This window comes from Lepus europaeus, chromosome 11 (assembly GCF_033115175.1).
Source record: "Lepus europaeus isolate LE1 chromosome 11, mLepTim1.pri, whole genome shotgun sequence".
Classification (NCBI taxonomy): Eukaryota; Metazoa; Chordata; class Mammalia; order Lagomorpha; family Leporidae; genus Lepus; species Lepus europaeus.
Window position 1 is genome coordinate 56,901,096 of NC_084837.1, and position 19,454 is coordinate 56,920,549.

The 19,454-nt window shown below is 37.9% G+C and overlaps 1 protein-coding gene across 1 annotated transcript in view; it reads right to left on the reverse strand.

Moving 5' to 3' along the window:
- AQR (aquarius intron-binding spliceosomal factor) overlaps nt 1-19,454 on the reverse strand; it is a 102,310-nt gene that overhangs the window by 14,374 nt on the left and 68,482 nt on the right. Inside the window, exons 25-31 of the mRNA XM_062205578.1 lie at nt 15,948-16,083; nt 12,770-12,979; nt 11,685-11,822; nt 5,478-5,549; nt 4,496-4,683; nt 3,306-3,477; nt 727-897 (exon numbers count right to left, since the gene is read on the reverse strand). Of these exons, the coding sequence (XP_062061562.1) occupies nt 727-897; nt 3,306-3,477; nt 4,496-4,683; nt 5,478-5,549; nt 11,685-11,822; nt 12,770-12,979; nt 15,948-16,083 (1,087 nt within the window). The remainder of the gene's footprint in view (nt 1-726; nt 898-3,305; nt 3,478-4,495; nt 4,684-5,477; nt 5,550-11,684; nt 11,823-12,769; nt 12,980-15,947; nt 16,084-19,454) is intronic.

Genomic DNA, 19,454 nt, shown 5'->3' on the forward strand with positions numbered 1-19,454 from the left:
GGCCATTTTAAGATTGGTCCCCTGAATTCTCTGCCTTTCATGCTTTCTTCCTGATCTTATTTACCTTATCTATTATCTCACTGAAAAGGGAGTTTATCCCCTTCTCCTTTCATTTTCTGTTAATTTTTGGATGATTTCCAAGAAAAGGTGAAAGAATTTTTGCAGTCATGTTTACAATCACAGTCTTAATTTTACCATTAGTAATATATTGCTAATTCTAATTTATTCAATCCTTTATTAATAAAATCAAATAATCAAACATCCATGTTAATTTGATTTTATTCATCATCTTTCATTAAATAAAATCCTAAGGTCTGAAATCATTTTACTATCTCCCTTTATCCCTAAGACACACCCTATCCCAATACAATTATACCTTTGCAAAACCAAATATACTATAGCTCATATTCCTACAACAGCAGTATATAAATTACAAATAATAATAAAATTTTGTTGTCCATCATCTTATCAAAATGTTTCAGAAACATTTATTTCTGATCACTAGCCACAAAGATCTTTAATATAGTAGCTAAGATAGAAGTTCAAAGCAAACCAGTAAAACTATCAGATAGGATAAAATTATAGTTCCTATTATTTCATTTTCTCACATATCTTAAAAGGAGATAACAAAAGGACAAAGTGGAACAATATAAATAACTGAATAAATATAAATCTTTCTATCTTGCCAAAATGACAAGTAAGAACATACTATATTCATAAAATTACCTTATTTGGTCTCCCAATCAATGGATTATTCCCACATCGTCTATTGATAATGTCACGAATAAGATGCTTTTGCCCATTGTATGTTGTTAGAATACTGATCTTGTCAGCAGGGTATCCAAGTAAGCACATGTACATAAAAAGTGCTACCACATATTCTGCCTCTCCAAGATTCTGTAATGCAAACATAATCAGATTGAGCATTTATTGCTTTTTCCTGATTTTAATTTTGCTTCAATTTTATGGAGAAAATGGCTTATCTGGTATAATTTGTTCACTTAGCACACCACAAGAAGTAAAGAGCTAATAACCTGGCCAAGTGAATACTTCATAAAACTGAGTTATCCTAGGTTAACACTGACAAGTACTAGACCACAGACAAAAGTAAAATGAGAACAGAAACACAATAAAAAAATCAAAACAAACATAAAAATATGGATTTCATGCAAAAGCAATAGGAAAACTACTGGAAGACCTTCAGCAATATCATTTATATTCTGGTTCATGGTGATACAACAATTTGAGTTATTTCTTTCATTAAAATTTTCTAGTTCTTTGGAAGATGGGAGAGAAACGAAGCTATGGCTATATAATCTTCCTATTTTCTGTGTAAGTAGCAATCTACATTATTCTAAGTACCACATCTTAATACAAATAAAAGAACAAATTAGAAATCATGGAAATGATCATAAAAAAACTAAAGCTGAAAACCCAGTTTCCAGATTTCTTTGTATTTTCAGCAAAATTGATGTGCCAGTCCTGAAAAAACAATCTGTTTATTTTTTGTACTTAACTAAATGGTCAGACACAAAGTATTAAGAGTAATACAAGTTGAATGATTTCCATTTTAACAAACATCTTGGAACTTGCTCCAAATAAATCAAATCCCCTTCAAACTACTGATGCTTATTCATTTATCATCTTTCCTCCATCTCTACTTCTTCAAAGGTATCACTTAAATGCACAATATGCTTATTTTGGGGGGATATTTTCAAACCATTGTTTATTTGTTTTTTATTTATTTGAAAGGCAGAGTTAGAGAAGAGGAGAGACAGAGAGAGAAAAATAAAGTTTATCTTCCATCAATTGTTTCACTTCCCAAAAGGCCACACTGGCTGGAGTTGAACCAGGCTGAAGCCAGGAGCTTCTTCTGGTCTCCCACGTGGGTTATAGGGACCCAACCACTTGGGCCATCTTCTGCTACTTTCCCAGGACACATTAGCAGGGAGCTGGAGTGGAAGTGAAGCAGCTGGGTCTGGCTGCTCATACTGGCGCCCATATGTGATGCTGGCATTGCAGGTAGAAACTTAATCTGGCATGCCACAATGCCAATCCCTAAACCACTGTTCATTAAATTTGGAAAATAAATTTTCTGTCAAATTAGTCAATATTTTTCTTTATCACTTATGCTTTGGCAGCAAGCATAAGATGATCTTTCTCAAAATGCTCAGGATCACTAGCCATCAGGAATGCAAATAAAAACCAAAATGAAGTATCACCTCACCTCAGAATAGCTCTCATACAGAAATCTGTCCCACTCCAAGGCTGGCACTGTGGTACTGCCCTGGCCTAAAGCGTCGGCATCCCATATGGGTGCTGGTATGAGTCCCTGCTGCTCCTCTTCCCATCCAGCTCTCTGCTATGGCCTGGGATAGCAGTAGAAGATGGCCCAAGTCCTTGGGCCCCTGCACCCACACGGGAGACCGGGAAGAAGCTCCTGGCTACCTCTCTGTAACTCTTTCAAATAAATAAAATAAATCTTTAAAAAAAAAAAACAAAACAAAAAACCAGAAATCTGCCCTAAATATATATAGAAATATACCTGAAGGAAATGAAATAAGTACATGAAAGAGTTACCTGTATCACTATGTTTAAAACAGCTCAATTCATAACAGCTAAGACATGGAATCAACCTAGATGTCCAAAAACTGATTAAAAAAATATGGTATATATATGCAATGGAATGTTTCCCAGCCATAAAAAAGAATTAAGTCCTGACTTTTGCAACAAAATGGATGCAACCGGAGATAAGCCAGATGCAAAAAGACAACCATCACATGTTTTTTATCTGATTTGTGGTAGCTAATACATAGAAGTATATAAAAATATAATGCATATATGTGAAATTGGCTTCTTAGGAATTGACTACTGTTTATAGTCCGTGTCTATATTCCTGCTTTTTTACTTTTTCTTGTTGGAACTATTAGAGGAACATTAAGCCTTTGACTATAAAGTAAATTAAAAATATATTATTACAAAAATTTAAAAAGAAAGAAAGGGGAAGGGAAATATCATTAGAATTATATCTATGAACTACCTGAAATTTATTCTTTTTATTAATAAAAATATGATAAAAATGGGAATTTAAAAATCTTTCTTAACACAACTTAATGTATCTATCAATATTTATTTGTAGTACTTTCCAGTTTATCATTTCTTTCTTCATCTTTCATCCACCTGAAATTGTTTTGTGTGTGTACGGCATATGTGTGTGTATATGTCTAGTATCACCGCTGAACCAATTCAAATGGTTCAGCCAGGCAAATACAAAAATAATTTAGAAGTTTCATGTTTTTTCTTACCTGATAAAAATATGGATTAGGTTCAGACTCTCCCACTCCCTGAAAATCTTCAACATTAATAAGCTGAAAGTCATACAGTAAGCCAGCATTTGCTGTACTGAACTCCGGCAAGAGCTGCACATGGGGTAAGTTTCCCAGATTCTTGTACCGCCAGTTGTAGAGGTTGCACAAGCTTTTCAAAGACAAATTTCACCCAAACAGAAAAGATTAGCAAGTAAAATCTCTTTTAATATACAAAGGATTCTAAGAAACTGTTCCTTTAAACTTTCATGCACTCATTTTTGCTCACCTTTCTACCAATAATTCTCTTTCAACTTCAGGTTGCCTACTTCAAGTAACCAAGAATTAGAAGACTAAAGACATTTAAAAAATGACAGCTCCACTATGTTCTCTGAAGTAAATGCTCTCTCTATTCCATAAATTAAAAATCCAGGGAAGATTCCAACTAAGGATAACTTGGGAGTAACTGAGTGCAGTTAGAGTTCATTATTAAGTAGAAAGGTGTGCTCTCCTCATTTACTCTTTGTTTTAAATTTCAAGATTATAATAACTGTGCATCTTTTGGGGACACAAAGGAAGGGAAAGGAATAGTGAAAAGAAACCTTTAGATTTTAAGTCAGTTAAATTAATCTTTATGAATGGGGCTGGCATCCTGGCGCACTAGGTTAATCCTCTGCCTGAGGTGCCGCTATCCCATATGGGTGCTGGTTCTAGTCCCAGTTGTTCCTCTTCCAGTCCAGCTCCCTGCTGTGGCCTGGGAGGGCACTGGAAGATGGCCCAAGAGATTGGGCCCCTGCACCCACATGGGAGACCAGGAAGATGCACCTGGTTCCTGGCTTTGGATAGGTGCAGCTCCGTGCAGCTCCATCCGTGGCCTCCATTTGGGGAGTGAACTAACGGAAGGAAGACCTTTCTCTCTGTCTCTCTCTCTCACACTGTCTGTAACTCTACCTATCAAATAAATACATAAAATCTTTAAAAAAAATCTCTATGAATAAAATGAAGGAAATAATTTCTTTGGTCAATTTATTCTTCAGGGAGAAGGTAATATACAAACTTTTAGGCTTGTAGCTGGCAAGTTCCTGGACATCATGGAATGTTAAAGATTTATTTAAAAGACATTTACAAACACTTGGATCATGAAACTTATGCCCTCACATAAAAGTAATTTCATGTCCTGTTTCCTTTACCTTGCCCTGGCTCTCCCTTGAGCATCAAGGTCCACAGTAGGAACTCCAACCCGGACAAAACGAGTGAAGAGTGACTGTTCCATGTTTGAATACTTCTGAAAGGCCATATTTTTAATGACTGGAGGTAGCTGGTGATGATCACCAATCATAATCCACCGTTTTAGCCGGCTAAAACCATCCTGAGGATTCTGGAAATGAAGTGAGGAAATGGCAAAATACTCTACTTAATAGGCTATTTTTTTAGTGTCTAATTTTTTGCACCAGAGACTTGCTCTTCATCAGATTATTTCATTAACTTACAAATTTACAAAAGTACCACAAAGACTCTGGAAAATTTATAGAATGACTTGTGAACCAAATGTAGGCACTATTGCTCTTGGTTGATAGTGGGTGAGAGAAAGCAGAGGAATTGAGAAGGCAAGCCTGGAATTACCCTACTTTAACAGATAACGTTAACCCAAAGAGGTCTGGAAGGCCTAGGTTAACATGAGCCAATAATAACATTAAGCAATAGAAACATTAGTTATAATTTCAGTTTCCTACTCTATATGTTTCCTTGTTCCTTGAGAGCTATCCTGATAAAATACATTTCAAGTTCAAAACAGCTTGACTTAGACAAAGTAATATACTCAGTGAATATAAAAAATAATTCCAGACACAATTCTAACAAAGGATATGAAAAAATAATTTTCTTCCCAAAATGTCCAAAAGGCATGACAATGTAATCTTCTTGATTAAAATCAGTCTTTTAAAAACTATTTTGTAGAAATAAACCAGGAATTTTTAAATAGTACTCCCAGAAGAAAGACAAACTACGAAATAACCAGTTAATAATAAAAGTTTACAAGCTGAAATACTAAACAAACAAAGTTAAAAAGACTATGTTACTGTGGCAATTCAAATCCACAAACCATGTAGCTTTCTGACGCTATCCCCTATAATTCTATAATTCTTTCTTTTTCTCAGCTCTTAAATTTCTTACCTGTAGGAGAAGAGGTATAAATGTCTCTATCTCTAGAATCTGGGCAGCCTCTTCCATTAAAATATTGTCATACTGAGAAAGAAGAAAACTTGTTAAAAAGACAGTTAGAAGGTCAACCAACTGTATAACCACAATCATCACAACCACCCAAAAGAATCTCAAATAATTTCAGATAAAAATAACAAACTATTAAAACAGACAATTTTATGATTTTATTTAGCATTCTGCTCCTGCTTCTCTAATCAAAACCTTTTCTCTTAGAATACAACTTTATATTAAAGAGATTTTGTACATCATTTCTTGGACAGCAATATTGATTTTATTCTTTAAATTCTATACAAGCAAGAATCAATTTGTGATTATGTCTGAAGTGGTTCCCATTAGTATTCTTACTGTAGGTAGTGTTTGGGGTTACTTTTTCTTTTATGAATGCTACTCACCACAACAATCTACTTCTTTCTTACCCCTCATATTCCATCATCATCAAAGCGTGTCAATTTTACTATCAAAATGCCCCCAAAACTGCTAACTTTCCCTTATTCTTATCAGCATTACCACTCTAGTCCTAGTCACTACTACGACCACTGCCAGTAATCTCCTTGCTAGTATTTCCCCTTCCTCGTCTCCCCTAAGACACCGAGGCAGACGCAACCATCATAGGATTGTGTCACCTCCTGGTTTCAAATCCTTTACAGGCATTCCACTGTTGTGGGAAAAAAAGCCCCTAACACAGCCTACAAGGAATATGTTCACAACAACCTATATTACCTGGCCCTTCACTTCCTTTCTTATCCACCACTCTTCTACTTTCTAGCCAGGATTCAACCACACTGACCTATTTCAGTCTCAGAAATGACAAAACTTTTCCTGCCTTGGGTCTTTTGCATATGCTACACGCACTTCAGTTTCCATCTGCTTGGCTTTTTCATATCCAGGCATTCTCTGAATTCCCAATCTAAAACTGATCTCACAGTACTCTGTTCCTTAGAGGCAAAGAACACGACAAGTCTATAATTCTATTTTTGCACTTACTTGTTTAATATGTTTACTCTCTATATCAGAGCCAGTCATGTTAGGTACTACACATTTTCAAAGAATGAAAATCAAATCTCTCTCAAACATAGGGACGTTTCATTTCTCTTTGATGATTATTGCTCTCTTATCTGCCTGTCTTCTGTATCTGTTCTCAATGTTTTATCTTTCCTCGCTACTTCTAATTCTGATTGCTACTTAGTATAACTTCCTATTCCCTGTTTTAGTGATAATTCCTTGTTCACAAATCTCACTAAGTGAAAATTAGATTGCTTTCTGTTTTTAAAGTTTGCTTCCCCTATTTTGCTTCCCACAGTGGTGGAGGACAGTGGGATCATGTTCACAAATGCGTTATTAACTCTCCTCTTTCAAACACATTGTTTACATACCTAGTAATTTCTGTGCTTTTCATTTTCATTAAAATAAAGTAAAATTGGTTACTGAGCTGGATTCCAGTGGACATTATGAACCTTATGGTTCAATTAGGCACTGTTTTGTAAAAACTATTTAAAAGCTTAGGCATGTGGGTGGGTTTCTCTTCTAGCTTTATATGCTGTCGAATTTCCCTCTTGCAATGATTGGTTCATTCTGACAGGAGCTGAGGGGAAGGAAGAGTTCAAATAGCCATATTTCTAAGAAGTCCTTGTGTGGACTCTCAGGATAAGAGATACAATATGAAAAAATAAAATGGGAGCAGCTCAAAAGAAGCAGTTTATAGAGACTGCTTTCTGAAAACACAACTCTGAAAATCGAATGCAATTTAATTCATAAAATTTATATATATATGTATATATATATTCCTTCTTAAAAATGATTTTAAACCAAAGCAAAATGATCACAGTACTTTAGTTAGTTGTTCTAAGTATTTATTTGCAAGATCATTCATTTGTTCAACCCTTACTAATCCCTACTAAAATGCTGGGCTTAGCACTTGATGTACCGTGCTAGGAGTCAGATACTCACCCACTATAACCTTTCAGATGATTTCTAAATTTTATACCCACTATTACCACAGCCTTCTGGCTCTTTTGTGGAATATGACTGCTAAGATATACTCAGGGAAGTTTAAGAGGATGAGCACAATAGACTCTGGATTCTTAGAAAGCCATGTTTTAGTTTCACTGACTAGCTGTGACTGTAAGGTCACACTTTTTCTTTTCTTTTCTTTTTTTTTTTTGACAGGCAGAGTGGACAGTGAGAGAGAGACAGAGAGAAAGGTCTTCCTTTTGCCGTTGGTTCACCCTCCAATGGCCGCCGCGGTTGGCGTGCTGCGGCCGGCGCACCGCGCTGATCCGATGGCAGGAGCCAGGTGCTTCTCCTGGTCTCCCATGGGGTGCAGGGCCCAAGCACTGGGCCATCCTCCACTGCACTCCCTGGCCACAGCAGAGAGCTGGCCTGGAAGGGGGGCAACCGGGACAGAATCCGGTGCCCCGACCGGGACTAGAACCCGGTGTGCCGGCGCCGCAAGGCGGAGGATTAGCCTAGTGACCCGCAGCGCCGGCTTGGGTCACACTTTTTCAACCATGGAGATATCTCATAAAAAATCTAGTTGCAAATAGAAGTACACCTAGTATACAAGGACTTGACAGACATATAACTGACACTCAACAAATGATGGCAATTATTTCTGCTATTATTAATAGGATGATGATGATATATTTCCTTCTGCAATTTGATTAACATATTATATTTTCAATCCCAGAAAACAGGTATGCAAATTTGAACTACTGTTTGTACAAACATAAATTAACTTTAACAAAATAGAAATTCAAACAAAAATGATAAATATCTACTAAAAGGTAGGGAACTGAACACACACACAATGATTGCTACTATCTCTAGAAACTTCCTAAAGTGAGATTTGAGATTATGTGGGACTGACTGGTTTAAAGCAGCAGTTAGACCTTCCCATTTCAAGGAACCAAATTCTGTCACCCTCGGTAGAAGACAGAAAGTTTAGTATCTGAAGAAGATCTTGAAACCTGGGGAAGGCAGACACAGAGAAGAAAGTAGGGTGAGAAATGGGTACCACACAGAAAATAGAAATTAAGTCAAAGTCTTATGTTCACACTGAATATGGAGAAGCCCAGCCCTTTCTCCACTCAGCTCTCCGAATCATGCGAGTCAGGAAAAAAGTCAAAACAGATCTTCAGGGTCCAGCATTGCGGCCTAGCAGGTTAAGCAGCTGCCTGCAGTGCCAGTATTTCATATGGATGCTGGTTCCAGTCCTGGCTGCTCCACCCACTTACAAAACTTCTCCCTGCTAATGCACCTTGGAACTCAGCGGAAGATGGCCCAAGTACTTGGGCCCCTGCATGCATGTGGGAGACCTGGAAGAAACTCCTGGCTTCAGCCTGGCCCAACCCTGGCCGTACGTGATCATTTAGGGAGTGAACCAGTGAATGGAAGATCTCTCTCCCTCTTTCTTTCTGTAACTCTTCCTTTCAAATAAACAAATAAATAAATCTTTTGGAAAAACAAAACAGGTATTCATTCCTCTTTGACATCCAAAGATGTACTGAAATCTCAGAACTTTAGGGGAAGAAAGAAAATTATAAGGATTCCTGAAGGAACAAAAAAGTTAAATAACATAGACTGAGAATGGCTTTTAGCTTCTCAACAGCCACACTGGAAGCTTAGAAAGGTGGAACAATTCTTTAAAATTCTAAAGAAAAATTATTTACAATCTAGAAATCTATACCCATCTTTGCTAGCCAAGTGCAAAGATGCAGATTTTTTGGACATGGAAAAGTCTTAAGAAAAGTATTACCCTCCATGCATCCTTTCACCTGCTCCATTAAAGGAAAGAGGAAGATATGAAATGCAAGAAGCAGAATCTAACATATAAGAAAGGCAAATCGTTAGGAGATATACCAACTGAGTTGAAACAGGTCTGGAGAAACCAGGAGAGAGGGCTCTAAAAACATGTGATGTGTTTAAATGTATTAAGAAGAGACTTTCAGATTTTATTTATTTATTTGAGAGGTAGAATTACAGAAAGAGAAGGAGACAGAAAGATCTTCCATCCCCTGGTTCACTCTCCAAATGGCTGCAACAGCCAGAGCTGAGCTGATCCAAAGCCAGGATCCAGGAGCTCCTTCTGTGTTAAGTTGATGATAAACAGAAAACTAAGTAAGCAAGACAATAATTCTTGAGAGAAGAAAAAATTGCCCATGAAATAAAAATTAATCATGGCATATTCATCTGCTTGGATGTCAACATGTTTACACGTTAAATCAAGTAAACACACAATACTGAGCAAACCAAAATTATAACATAACTATATTAGGAGTATTAAAAGGAAAAGTGTGTGGCTGGCGCTGTGGTGCAGTGGGTTAAGGCCTTAGCCTACGGTGCTAGCATGCCATATGAGCGCTGGTTCAAGTCCCAGCTGCTTCACTGCTGTTCCAGCTCTCTGGTTAGCCTAGGAGGCAGTGGAGGATGGCCTCAGGCCTTGGGCCCTTGCACCCAGGAGGGAGATCTGGAGGAAGCTCCTGGCTCCTGGCTTCGGATTGGCTCAGCTTTGGTCATTGTGGTCATTTGGGGGGTGGACTAGAGGATGGAAGACTCTCTCTCTCTCTGGCTCTACCTCTCTCTGTAGTTCTTTCAAATAAATAAATCATTTAAAAAAAAAGGCAAAGTGCATGCAGCACACATACACTGTGTGTGTGTGTGTGTGTGTGTGAGAGAGAGAGAGAGAGAGAGAGAGAGAGAGAGAGATACCTTGAGGAGTCAAAATATAATGACTAACACAGAAGAAAGAAAGAGAGAGACAGACAGACTTTGAAGAGTCAAAAGATAATGCCTAAAATGGAAATCCAGCATTCTTTACTGATTTGTGAAGAACACAAGGCAACTCTAAAAGAATTGAAAGACTGGTTAATTGGGGAGGATGAGAGGAGCAGGGGACTGCCTTTTACATGTTAAGTAGATCTATAAAGTTTCTAAAATTAAGTTTGATATACATACCATTTCAAAATTAAAAATTAGAAAACCTATCAGCACTAATGCTATGTTTAGATGTGTAATATCATGTAAGTAAATACACAGAATGGTTAGTGAAAATCTGATAAACTACAAGTAATATTTTTTAGAATGTATGTGAAAAACCACATGAAAGCATACAATGTTTATTATGACTGCATTATTTTTGACTTTTGTAAGCTGATATGATTTAATATTAAATTCAAGATACATTTTCTATGTCAGCCCAAAAACAAAATACTTAGGTGAAAAATTCTCAGTAACAATACGAAAAAAAGTAAGGTCACACCAGCAGGTAAGTTCACACCACCTTTTAATAAATTATCATTATTTGTCCTACCTTGCAACCAAGGATCCTTTCATCTAAAATAACAACAGTTCTATCACCTTCCTTTCTTTAGCACCTATCCTTCAGTGAGCTCATAACATCTTAAAATTATCAGTCATTTTCATCAACAAATGAACTGCTAACTTTAAATTCAAAACAGTTAAAAGTAACTTTATTTTAAACAACATCAGATAAAGCAGTTGCAGGAAAGTTAAATGATTTGTATTTAAATCACAGTCCAGGTCAGTATCACTTGCAGAGTCATAAAGAATCTATAAATTCAAATTTACCGCTCAGTTGTGACATTTCACTTAAACTGAGTCACAGACTAACCTTTCTTCTGTCTTTATCACTAATGAAGTGATTTTAACATCTCACTTGCAGTCTAAATAAGAGTACTTCATATCCTCATATCAAAGGGTTTCATTTTCTAATAACTGGGACTGGATGCATGTTCAATAATATTAACAGGGAAAGCATACAGAAGTCTAATAGGTGAAATCCATTTTGAAACACTATTTTCAAAGCTTTTAATTTTGTGTGGAGACTTCTTAAACAACTGATTTACACTAAAAATAAAGCCTTACCAAGTATGATAATTTGGTTACAACATCCTATCATTTCGCTACCTAATAATATTACTAGACATATTAATCTAGAATAACTAGATTTAGAAAAACCTGAGAATTCACTAATCATATAAAAATGTGACAGTCTCAATCCACTTTCAAAAGAGACATTTTTAAAGTAATATAAATAAGAACTTCAGTAGGAAGTAAGCCAATTTCCAAGGGCACTAAAAGAGACAAGGGGCTATCAGCTGAACAGATGATGAATTGAGGGACTCAAGTATAAGTCTTTACCTTGAAACCTAATTTGACCAAGTCATGTCGTTTTAAGGCAGCATGAGTACAGGTCATAGCAATGATTTTGGCTTCTTTCACCAAAAGATACTTAGATCTGTCCAATCCACTACGAAGCAGTTCAGAGGCTCTGAATTCCTATGGGAATAGGCAGCAGTGAAAGATTATTTAGGAAAACCAACACAGTTTATGCACAGAACCATCTTCTTCCTAAAAATAATTAAAACACTACAGATAACAGGTGGGATTTCCTGTATTTCCTTCTCTCTACCCCTCCCCCAAGGCAGCTACTACTGTGAATTGAGTACAGTTTTATTTTTTTGTGTTTATATAATCATAAACATAATATTGTTTCACAGGTTTTAAATTTTATTATCATATGTTACATTTATTGCTTTGCACATACCATCCAGCCACTTAACTTTTTCTCTATACATCAATATTTATCAAACATCTACTATGTGTCAGATACTGTTCTAAGAAGGAGAAATATCTTATCTAGAAATTATAAAGACAAAAGAGAAAAAGTCTCTGTCCCTTTTACCTGAATTAATCCTAAACTTCTTACCAAGGAATTTGGGCCTGAGTGTGATACCATTACACTATTCCTGAAGTTATTCTATGATACAATAGGGCGTGCAAAATCTAAGAACATCCCAGGGTCCCCTGGGCATCAGACAAATTCTTCTCTGTTCCCTTTGTATATTCATGACTCTTAATATCACTTTAATAAGCAGGATAAATTATCCTAACATAGCAGCCTACGCAAGAAGCATGAGGAACTTAAAATGGTCATGTGGCAGTCTCAGGTTCCAATTCAAAGAATCACTGTTGAATTTCTGATGGAAGCAATTCATTTTTAAATACTAAGACCATTATAGTTGAAAAGTCAGAATAAAGGGGATCTAATTCATTAATATGATTTTTGCTTAATTCATCAATGAGAATTATAAATATTTTCAATAATCTTACCTAAAAGTAACAATTTCATCTGTAAGATCTGAATATTCCACATTTACTTCTTGAAAAAAAAAAAAAAACTATAAATCTTTGAAGGAAATTTTAAAATAACTTGAGATCCTTACCTCAAGTTGAGTAAAGATTTTCTTAATATGCCTGAAACATCCTTCAGCAATTTCCATGTCTTCTTCATAAGATCTGCCTTTAAAAATTGGTTGAGGGGCATTTGCAAAGTATTCATGAAACGGGAAGAAAGTAGAGACTTCTGTAACATCTGGTAAGGTACTACCTTTATTTTTCACTTTGCTAATATACTCTTCCCAACGAGACATCACCTATAGGAAAAAGCACTTCAGGTTAACTCTGCCAGCTAATTATTATGCTTTTCTTAAAGCGTTTTTTTTTTTTTTTTTTTTTTTTTTTTAAGATTTATTTATTTAATTGAAAGAGTCACAAAGACAGAGGGAGACAGAGTGAGAGACATCTTTCACTGGATGGTTTACTCCCCAGTTGGCTGCAATGGCTGGGGCTGGACTAGGCGAAAGCCATAAACCAGGAGGTTTTTCCAGGTTTCCTATGTTGGCAGGGGCCCAGGTACTTGGGCCATCTTCCACTGTTTCCCCAGGCCATTAGCAGGGAGTTGGATAGGAAGTGGAGTAGCCAGGACTTGAATGGGGGCCCATATGGGATGCAGGCACAGCAAGTAGAACCTTTACCCACTATGCCACAACAATGGTCCCAGCTAATTATTATGTTAAAAATAAAAAGAAATCTAGTAAAAAAAAAAAAGATCTGCTAGATAAAGGAAAGGAAACCCAATCTTTGAAACAAATGTAACTATTTCTCATCCAATCAAGTTAATTACTCTTCGTTTACAAAAGGCTCTTTTAAAAAAAATGCAGAAACTGAAAAGAACCTCAGGATCATCTCAAGGGACACTATCTCAGATATTTTAGACTCTCTGTGTATTCTTTAAATACATACCAATAAATTCTTTAAAGAAAGTTATAATTTCAGTGTTTCTCAAAGTATAGTCCTTAAGTAAAGTATCTGAGGAGCCAAATGAAAATGTAAATTCCTGGGGGCTGGTGCCGTGGCTCACTTGGTTAATCCTCCGTCTGTGGCGCCGGCATTCCAAATGGGCGCTGGGTTCTAGTCCCAGCTGCTCCTATTCCAGTCCAGCTCTCTGTTGTGGCCCAGGGAAGGCAGTGGAGGATGGCCCAAGTGCTTGGGTGCTTGTACCTGCATGGGAGACCAGGAAGAAGCGCCTGCCTCCTGGCTTCGGATTGGTGTAGCTCTGGCCGTAGAGGCTATTTGAGGGGTGAACCAACGGAAGGAGGACCTTTCTCTCTGTCTCTCTCTTTCTCACTGTCTAACTTTATCTGTCAAATAAAAAAAAACAAAAGTAAATTCCTGGATCCCACCTCTATTGAATGAGAATATCTGAGCATAGGGCTTGGGATTGTGACCTTGTGAAAACACTTTCCCAATGGGATGCTTGTATGCTGAAAATTGATCTACATATCCTATGAAGTCTCCAATTCATTTTTTCCCAAATTAAGATTTGAGCCTAGGCCGGCACCACAGCCCAATAGGCTAATCCTCTGCCTGTGGCACCGGCACCCCGAGTTCTGGTCCTGGTTGCTCCTCTTCCAGTCCAGCTCTCTGCTGTGGCCCAGGAGTGCAGTGGAGGATGGCCCAAATCCTTGGGCTCTGCACCCACATGGGAGACCATGAGAGGCACCTGGCTCCTGGCTTCAGATCAGCATGGTGTGCCAGCCGCAGCGGCCATTGGGGGGTGAACCAAAGGAAAAAGGAAGACCTTTCTCTCTGTCTCTCTCTCTCTCTGTCTAAATCTGCCTGTCAAAAAAATAAATAAATAAAAAAGATTTGCGCCTGCAAGTCCATCCAGGTCTCCCACATGGGTGGCAGGAACCTAAGCACTTGGGCCATTGTTTGGTGCATTAGCAGGGAGCTGGATCTTGAACTGGCGCTTATATGGGATGCTGGCTTAACCTGCTATGCCACAATACCAGCCCCAATTTCTCCTTATTTTTAAAATAGTTTTTCCTGAGTTGAGTGATCTTTTTTTTTGCACCAAATATGCATTTAAGCATTATCTTTACTCCACTACTCATACAGTCTGAGTCTCATGTGCATCTTTCCTACTTCACACATAAAAACCAGAAATCTGCTCATTTTGAATGGACTTAACTTGTTTTGCATCCACTTATAATAAGCACATGCCTATTTTTTCATATACACTTAACAGTTCAATGTTATGGTTTGTATCCAAAACACACAAATAGCATTAGTACAAAAAAAAGTTTTACAAAAATTTTCATTATTTAATTATGTTATAATGAATTTAAAATGATTAGTAATCCAACCGGCTACGAAAGTTTATTTGTATTCACTTTATTTGGCTTTCAATTTCTCATTCATCTTCATACTTTTAAATTGAAGTGAAAAGAATTTTTAACCTAAAGTCCCCCATGTAACAAGCTCTAAGACAATTTATTTCTGGAGATTTAAAAGAATGTTTTCCTTCATTAGCTGATTGATGTAATTAATTGTAGAACTGTAATTTGTTTCCACTAGGTAGCTAGAATATTTAGTATTTAGTTATATTTCTACATGTGGTATTTTTTAATAAAAGAGAGAGACCAAAAATCTTGTCAATAGCAAAAAACTAAAGAAAAAATTTAAAAAGTAGCAACAATGGTCTCTTTTTTTTTTTTTTTTTGACAGGTAGAGTGGATAGTGAGAGAGAGAGAGACAGAGAGAAAGGTCTTCCTTTTTGCCGTTGGTTCACCCTCCAATGGCCGCTGCGGCCGGCGCATCTCGCTGATCTGAAGCCAGGAGCCGGGTGCTTCTCCTGGTCTCCCATGTGGGTGCAGGGCCCAAGCACTGGGGCCATCCTCCACTGCCTTCCCAGGCCATAGCAGAGAGCTGGCCTGGAAGAGGGGCAACCGGGATAGAATCTGGCGCCCCAACCGGGACTAGAACCCGGTGTGCCGGCGCCGCAAGGTGGAGGATTAGCCTGTTAAGCCACGGCGCTGGCCAACAACAATGGTCTCTTATTGAACGAGTCATCAAGCAGTTATTTACCAAAGAAAACAGAATATAATGGAAACTACAAACACTTAACATTCATAAATGTAGGTTTAGCAATACCATGTATTTCAATCTACTCAACAAATAAGCTTCCTCCAAGAAAGATCTCAGGAACCCATTCCAATTTCCAATTGGGGACAAAATTACATACAATGAGTTACGATATTTAAAAAAACTGTATCTCACCTGATACAAAAAGAAATAGCCTGCAGTCTCACAGGTATATGAGGCATCTCCTGGAACGCCTAGACTCTTTTGCAATCGTTTAACTTCTTCTAAAAGTTCTATTCTTCGAGCTAGGACATAATTAACTCTTCCATACCTAGGAATTTCAATTAGGAAAAAAGGTACAACTGTGTTAATGAAGATCATTTGAAGGAAACTGTCAGCAAACCTCAAAAAAAGTAGTAACAGAAACAATAAGTAGCCAAAAAGCAAAAAAAAAAAAAAAAAAAAAAAAACAGTATAACATATAATTTACATTTAACCATACAGGAGGTAGTTCTTGGGCTATTTTATGACTAAGTTACTTGAAGTGTACCCCAATAGAACAGTGCTGATCTACAAATGTGTTGCTGGTCTGTGAGGAGGAGAGTAATACACCAAGTAGTTCAGCTTCTCTCTCTCTTTTAATCTCCTAACAACGCTTTTAGAGAGAAGGAAGCAATAATACAGTACATTCTGGTACAGTTCATCTCACCACAGCCAAGAACATAACATAGATTGGCTGCTTTGAATAGCAGTGTGTTACACTATCATAAAATTAATCAGTTCTATAGTCTTTGAAAATAAATTTAAAAAAGTATTTGACTGCGGGGGGCAGGCGCTATGTGTAGTGGGTAAAGCCGCTGCCTGCAGCGCTGGCATCCCGTATGGATGATAGTTCAAGTCCTGTCTCCTCCATTTCCAATCCAGCTCTCTCCCATGGCCTGGGAAAGCAGTAGAAGATGGACCAAGTCCTTGGCCTCCTGCACCCATGTGGCAGACCCAGAAGAAGCTCTTGCTCCTGGCTTCGGATAGGCACAGCTCTGGCCATTGTGGCTACTTAGGGAGTGAACCAGCATATGGAAGACCTCTCTCTCTCTGCCTCTGCCTCTCTGTAACTCTACCTTTCAAACAAATAAATAAATCTTTAGGGAAAAAAAAAAGTACTTGATTGGGGCTGGCCTGCGGTGTAGTAGGCTAAGCCTTTGTCTGCAGCACCATCATCCCCTTTGGGTACTGATTTGTGTCCTAGCTGCTCCAAATCTGACCCAGCTATAGCCCGGGAAAGGAATGGAAGATGCCCCAAGTGTTTGGGCCCCTGCACCCACGTGGCAGATCCAAGGAAGCTCCTGACTCTGGAATGGCTCAGCTCTGGTCATTGTGGCCATTTGGGGAGTGAACCAGCTTTCTGTCTGCAACTCTCTGTCTCACCTCTTTCTGTCTGTAACTCTACCTTTTAAAAAAAGTTGATCATTCTCTACCATGTGTATATTACAGCTCAAAGCTTAGCATCCAAATATAGCAATTTGATAAGTAATTGGTAAGAAAGAAAACTGAAGTCTGGAAAGTCCAAAGACACATACTTAGAGAAGAAACCAGTAGAACCAGAATTAAATGTTTTTTAAGATTTATTTATTTATTTGAAAGGTAGAATTACAGAGAAGCAGAAGCAGAGAGAGAGAGAGAGGTCTTCCATCCACTGGCTCACTCTCCAATAGGCCACAACAGTCAGAGCTGAGCTAATCCGAAGCCAGGAGCCAGGAGCCTCTTCCAGGTATCCCACTTGGGTGCAGGGACCCAAGGACTTAGGCCATCTTCTACTGCTTTCCCAGGACATAACAGAGAGCTGGATCAGAAGTAGAGCAGTCAAGACTCAAATCAACACCCATATGAGATGCCAGTGCTGCAGGTCAGGGCTTTAACCCACTGCACCACAGCGCCGGCCCCCAGAATTAAATATGGAAGTCTATACATAGTCTTTCTACAATTATAAAGTATCTCCTATAGCCCTGCAATATATTTTTTTTAAAGTTTTGTTTTATTTATTTGAAAGACAGAGTTACAGAGCGAGGTAGAGCAAGAGAGAGAGAGAGAGAGAGAGAGAGAGAGAGAGAGAGACAGGTCTTCCATCCACTGGTTCACTCCCCAAATGACTGCAATGGCCAGAGCTGAGCTGATCCGAAGCCAGGAGCCAGAAGCTTCTTCCAGGTCTCCCACACGGACGCAGGGGTCAAGGACTTGGGCCATCTTCTATTGCTTTCCCACGCCATAGCAGAGAGCTGGATCAGAAGTGGAGTAGCCGGGACTCGAACCAGTGCCCATACGGGATGCGGGCACTGTAGGCCGTGGCTTTAACCCACTGCACCACAGTGCCGGCCCCATGCCCTGCAATATTTAAATCAAGACTAAAATAATCTCAATCACTGCTGTTCGCACATTTAAAGATTTGACAAAAGAAGACATGTTTCTACTGTTATGTGGTTCAGAGACTCAACTTGGGGAGCAAGGAATGATCAAGAGCTAAAAAAAAAAGAAGATACGGTCTATGATATGAAGAATTTTTCAACTTACAAAGATGTAAACTGTCTGGAAGATAACTTTGTTCTGTACTCAGGCTATTTTTGAACAAAACTGCCAATAGGCTGAGCACAGAAAAACACTAACAAAAAGTTGCATTGGAGCAGTAAAATTATGGATGATCACTGCCTCTCAACTACTCCACTAGGTTTTAAATTTTTTCCTTTAGGAAAACTGATAATATTTTTATTATGAAACAATAACCACTATTTTCCTTTTTAATTATGACAAAGAATACACTCTATCAAATAAGCATATACCTACTAACAAGATCCAGGCTTGGCTAGTATATGAAAAGGCAAAAAAATTTTTTTAATTAATTAAAGTGAAAGGCAGAGTTAGAGAGAGGGACACACACACAGTACTTTTGTTCACTGGTTCACTCCCCAAATGGTTACAATGGATGGGGCTCAGCCAGGCTGAAGCCAGGAGCCAGGAGTTTTCTTCCAGGTCTCCCAAATGGGTGGTAGGGCCTCAAGTACTTGGACCATCCTCTGCTGCTTTCACAGGCGCATTAGCATGGGGCTGGATCTTAGCAGGAGCAACCAGGACTCAAACTGACATCCATATGGGATGTTAGTGTCACAGGTGGTGGTTTAACCTGCTATGCCACAACACTGGCCCCCCACAAAAATTGTTTACCCCAGATTTTGATGGCACTTGAAATAGTTTCAAAATTTTTCCTTCTGTTCTACTATAGCATTTAAAAATAACTACAAATGGTACTGAAATAGAATGGTAGTTACAGTATTAGCAATCTATTAGCACCTTTAGTTTAACTGAATTTTGAATCAATAGATTTTACATTATAACCCACTTTTATAAGTTAGCTACAACAAGAAAATACCTTTGGGAAGAATTCAGAAATGCATCACTGGCTAATCCAAAATCAAGAATCTAGACCTCTAATTAACTTATGGTGTGTTGTTCTTTGCCTCTTGCAACATACTGATAATTTTATTTGGTGAGTTCTCTAACACAGGAACTTGAAATGGCTATTTACCACTTTCAGTGTCTATGATCAGTTTAGTCAAAAGGTTATGTTCAGTAGCCAATGGTTGCATTAAATATTTTCAATGTTAATTATGCTTTTCTGAAACAAGTTTTAAAATCGATTTAAATATAAATGAC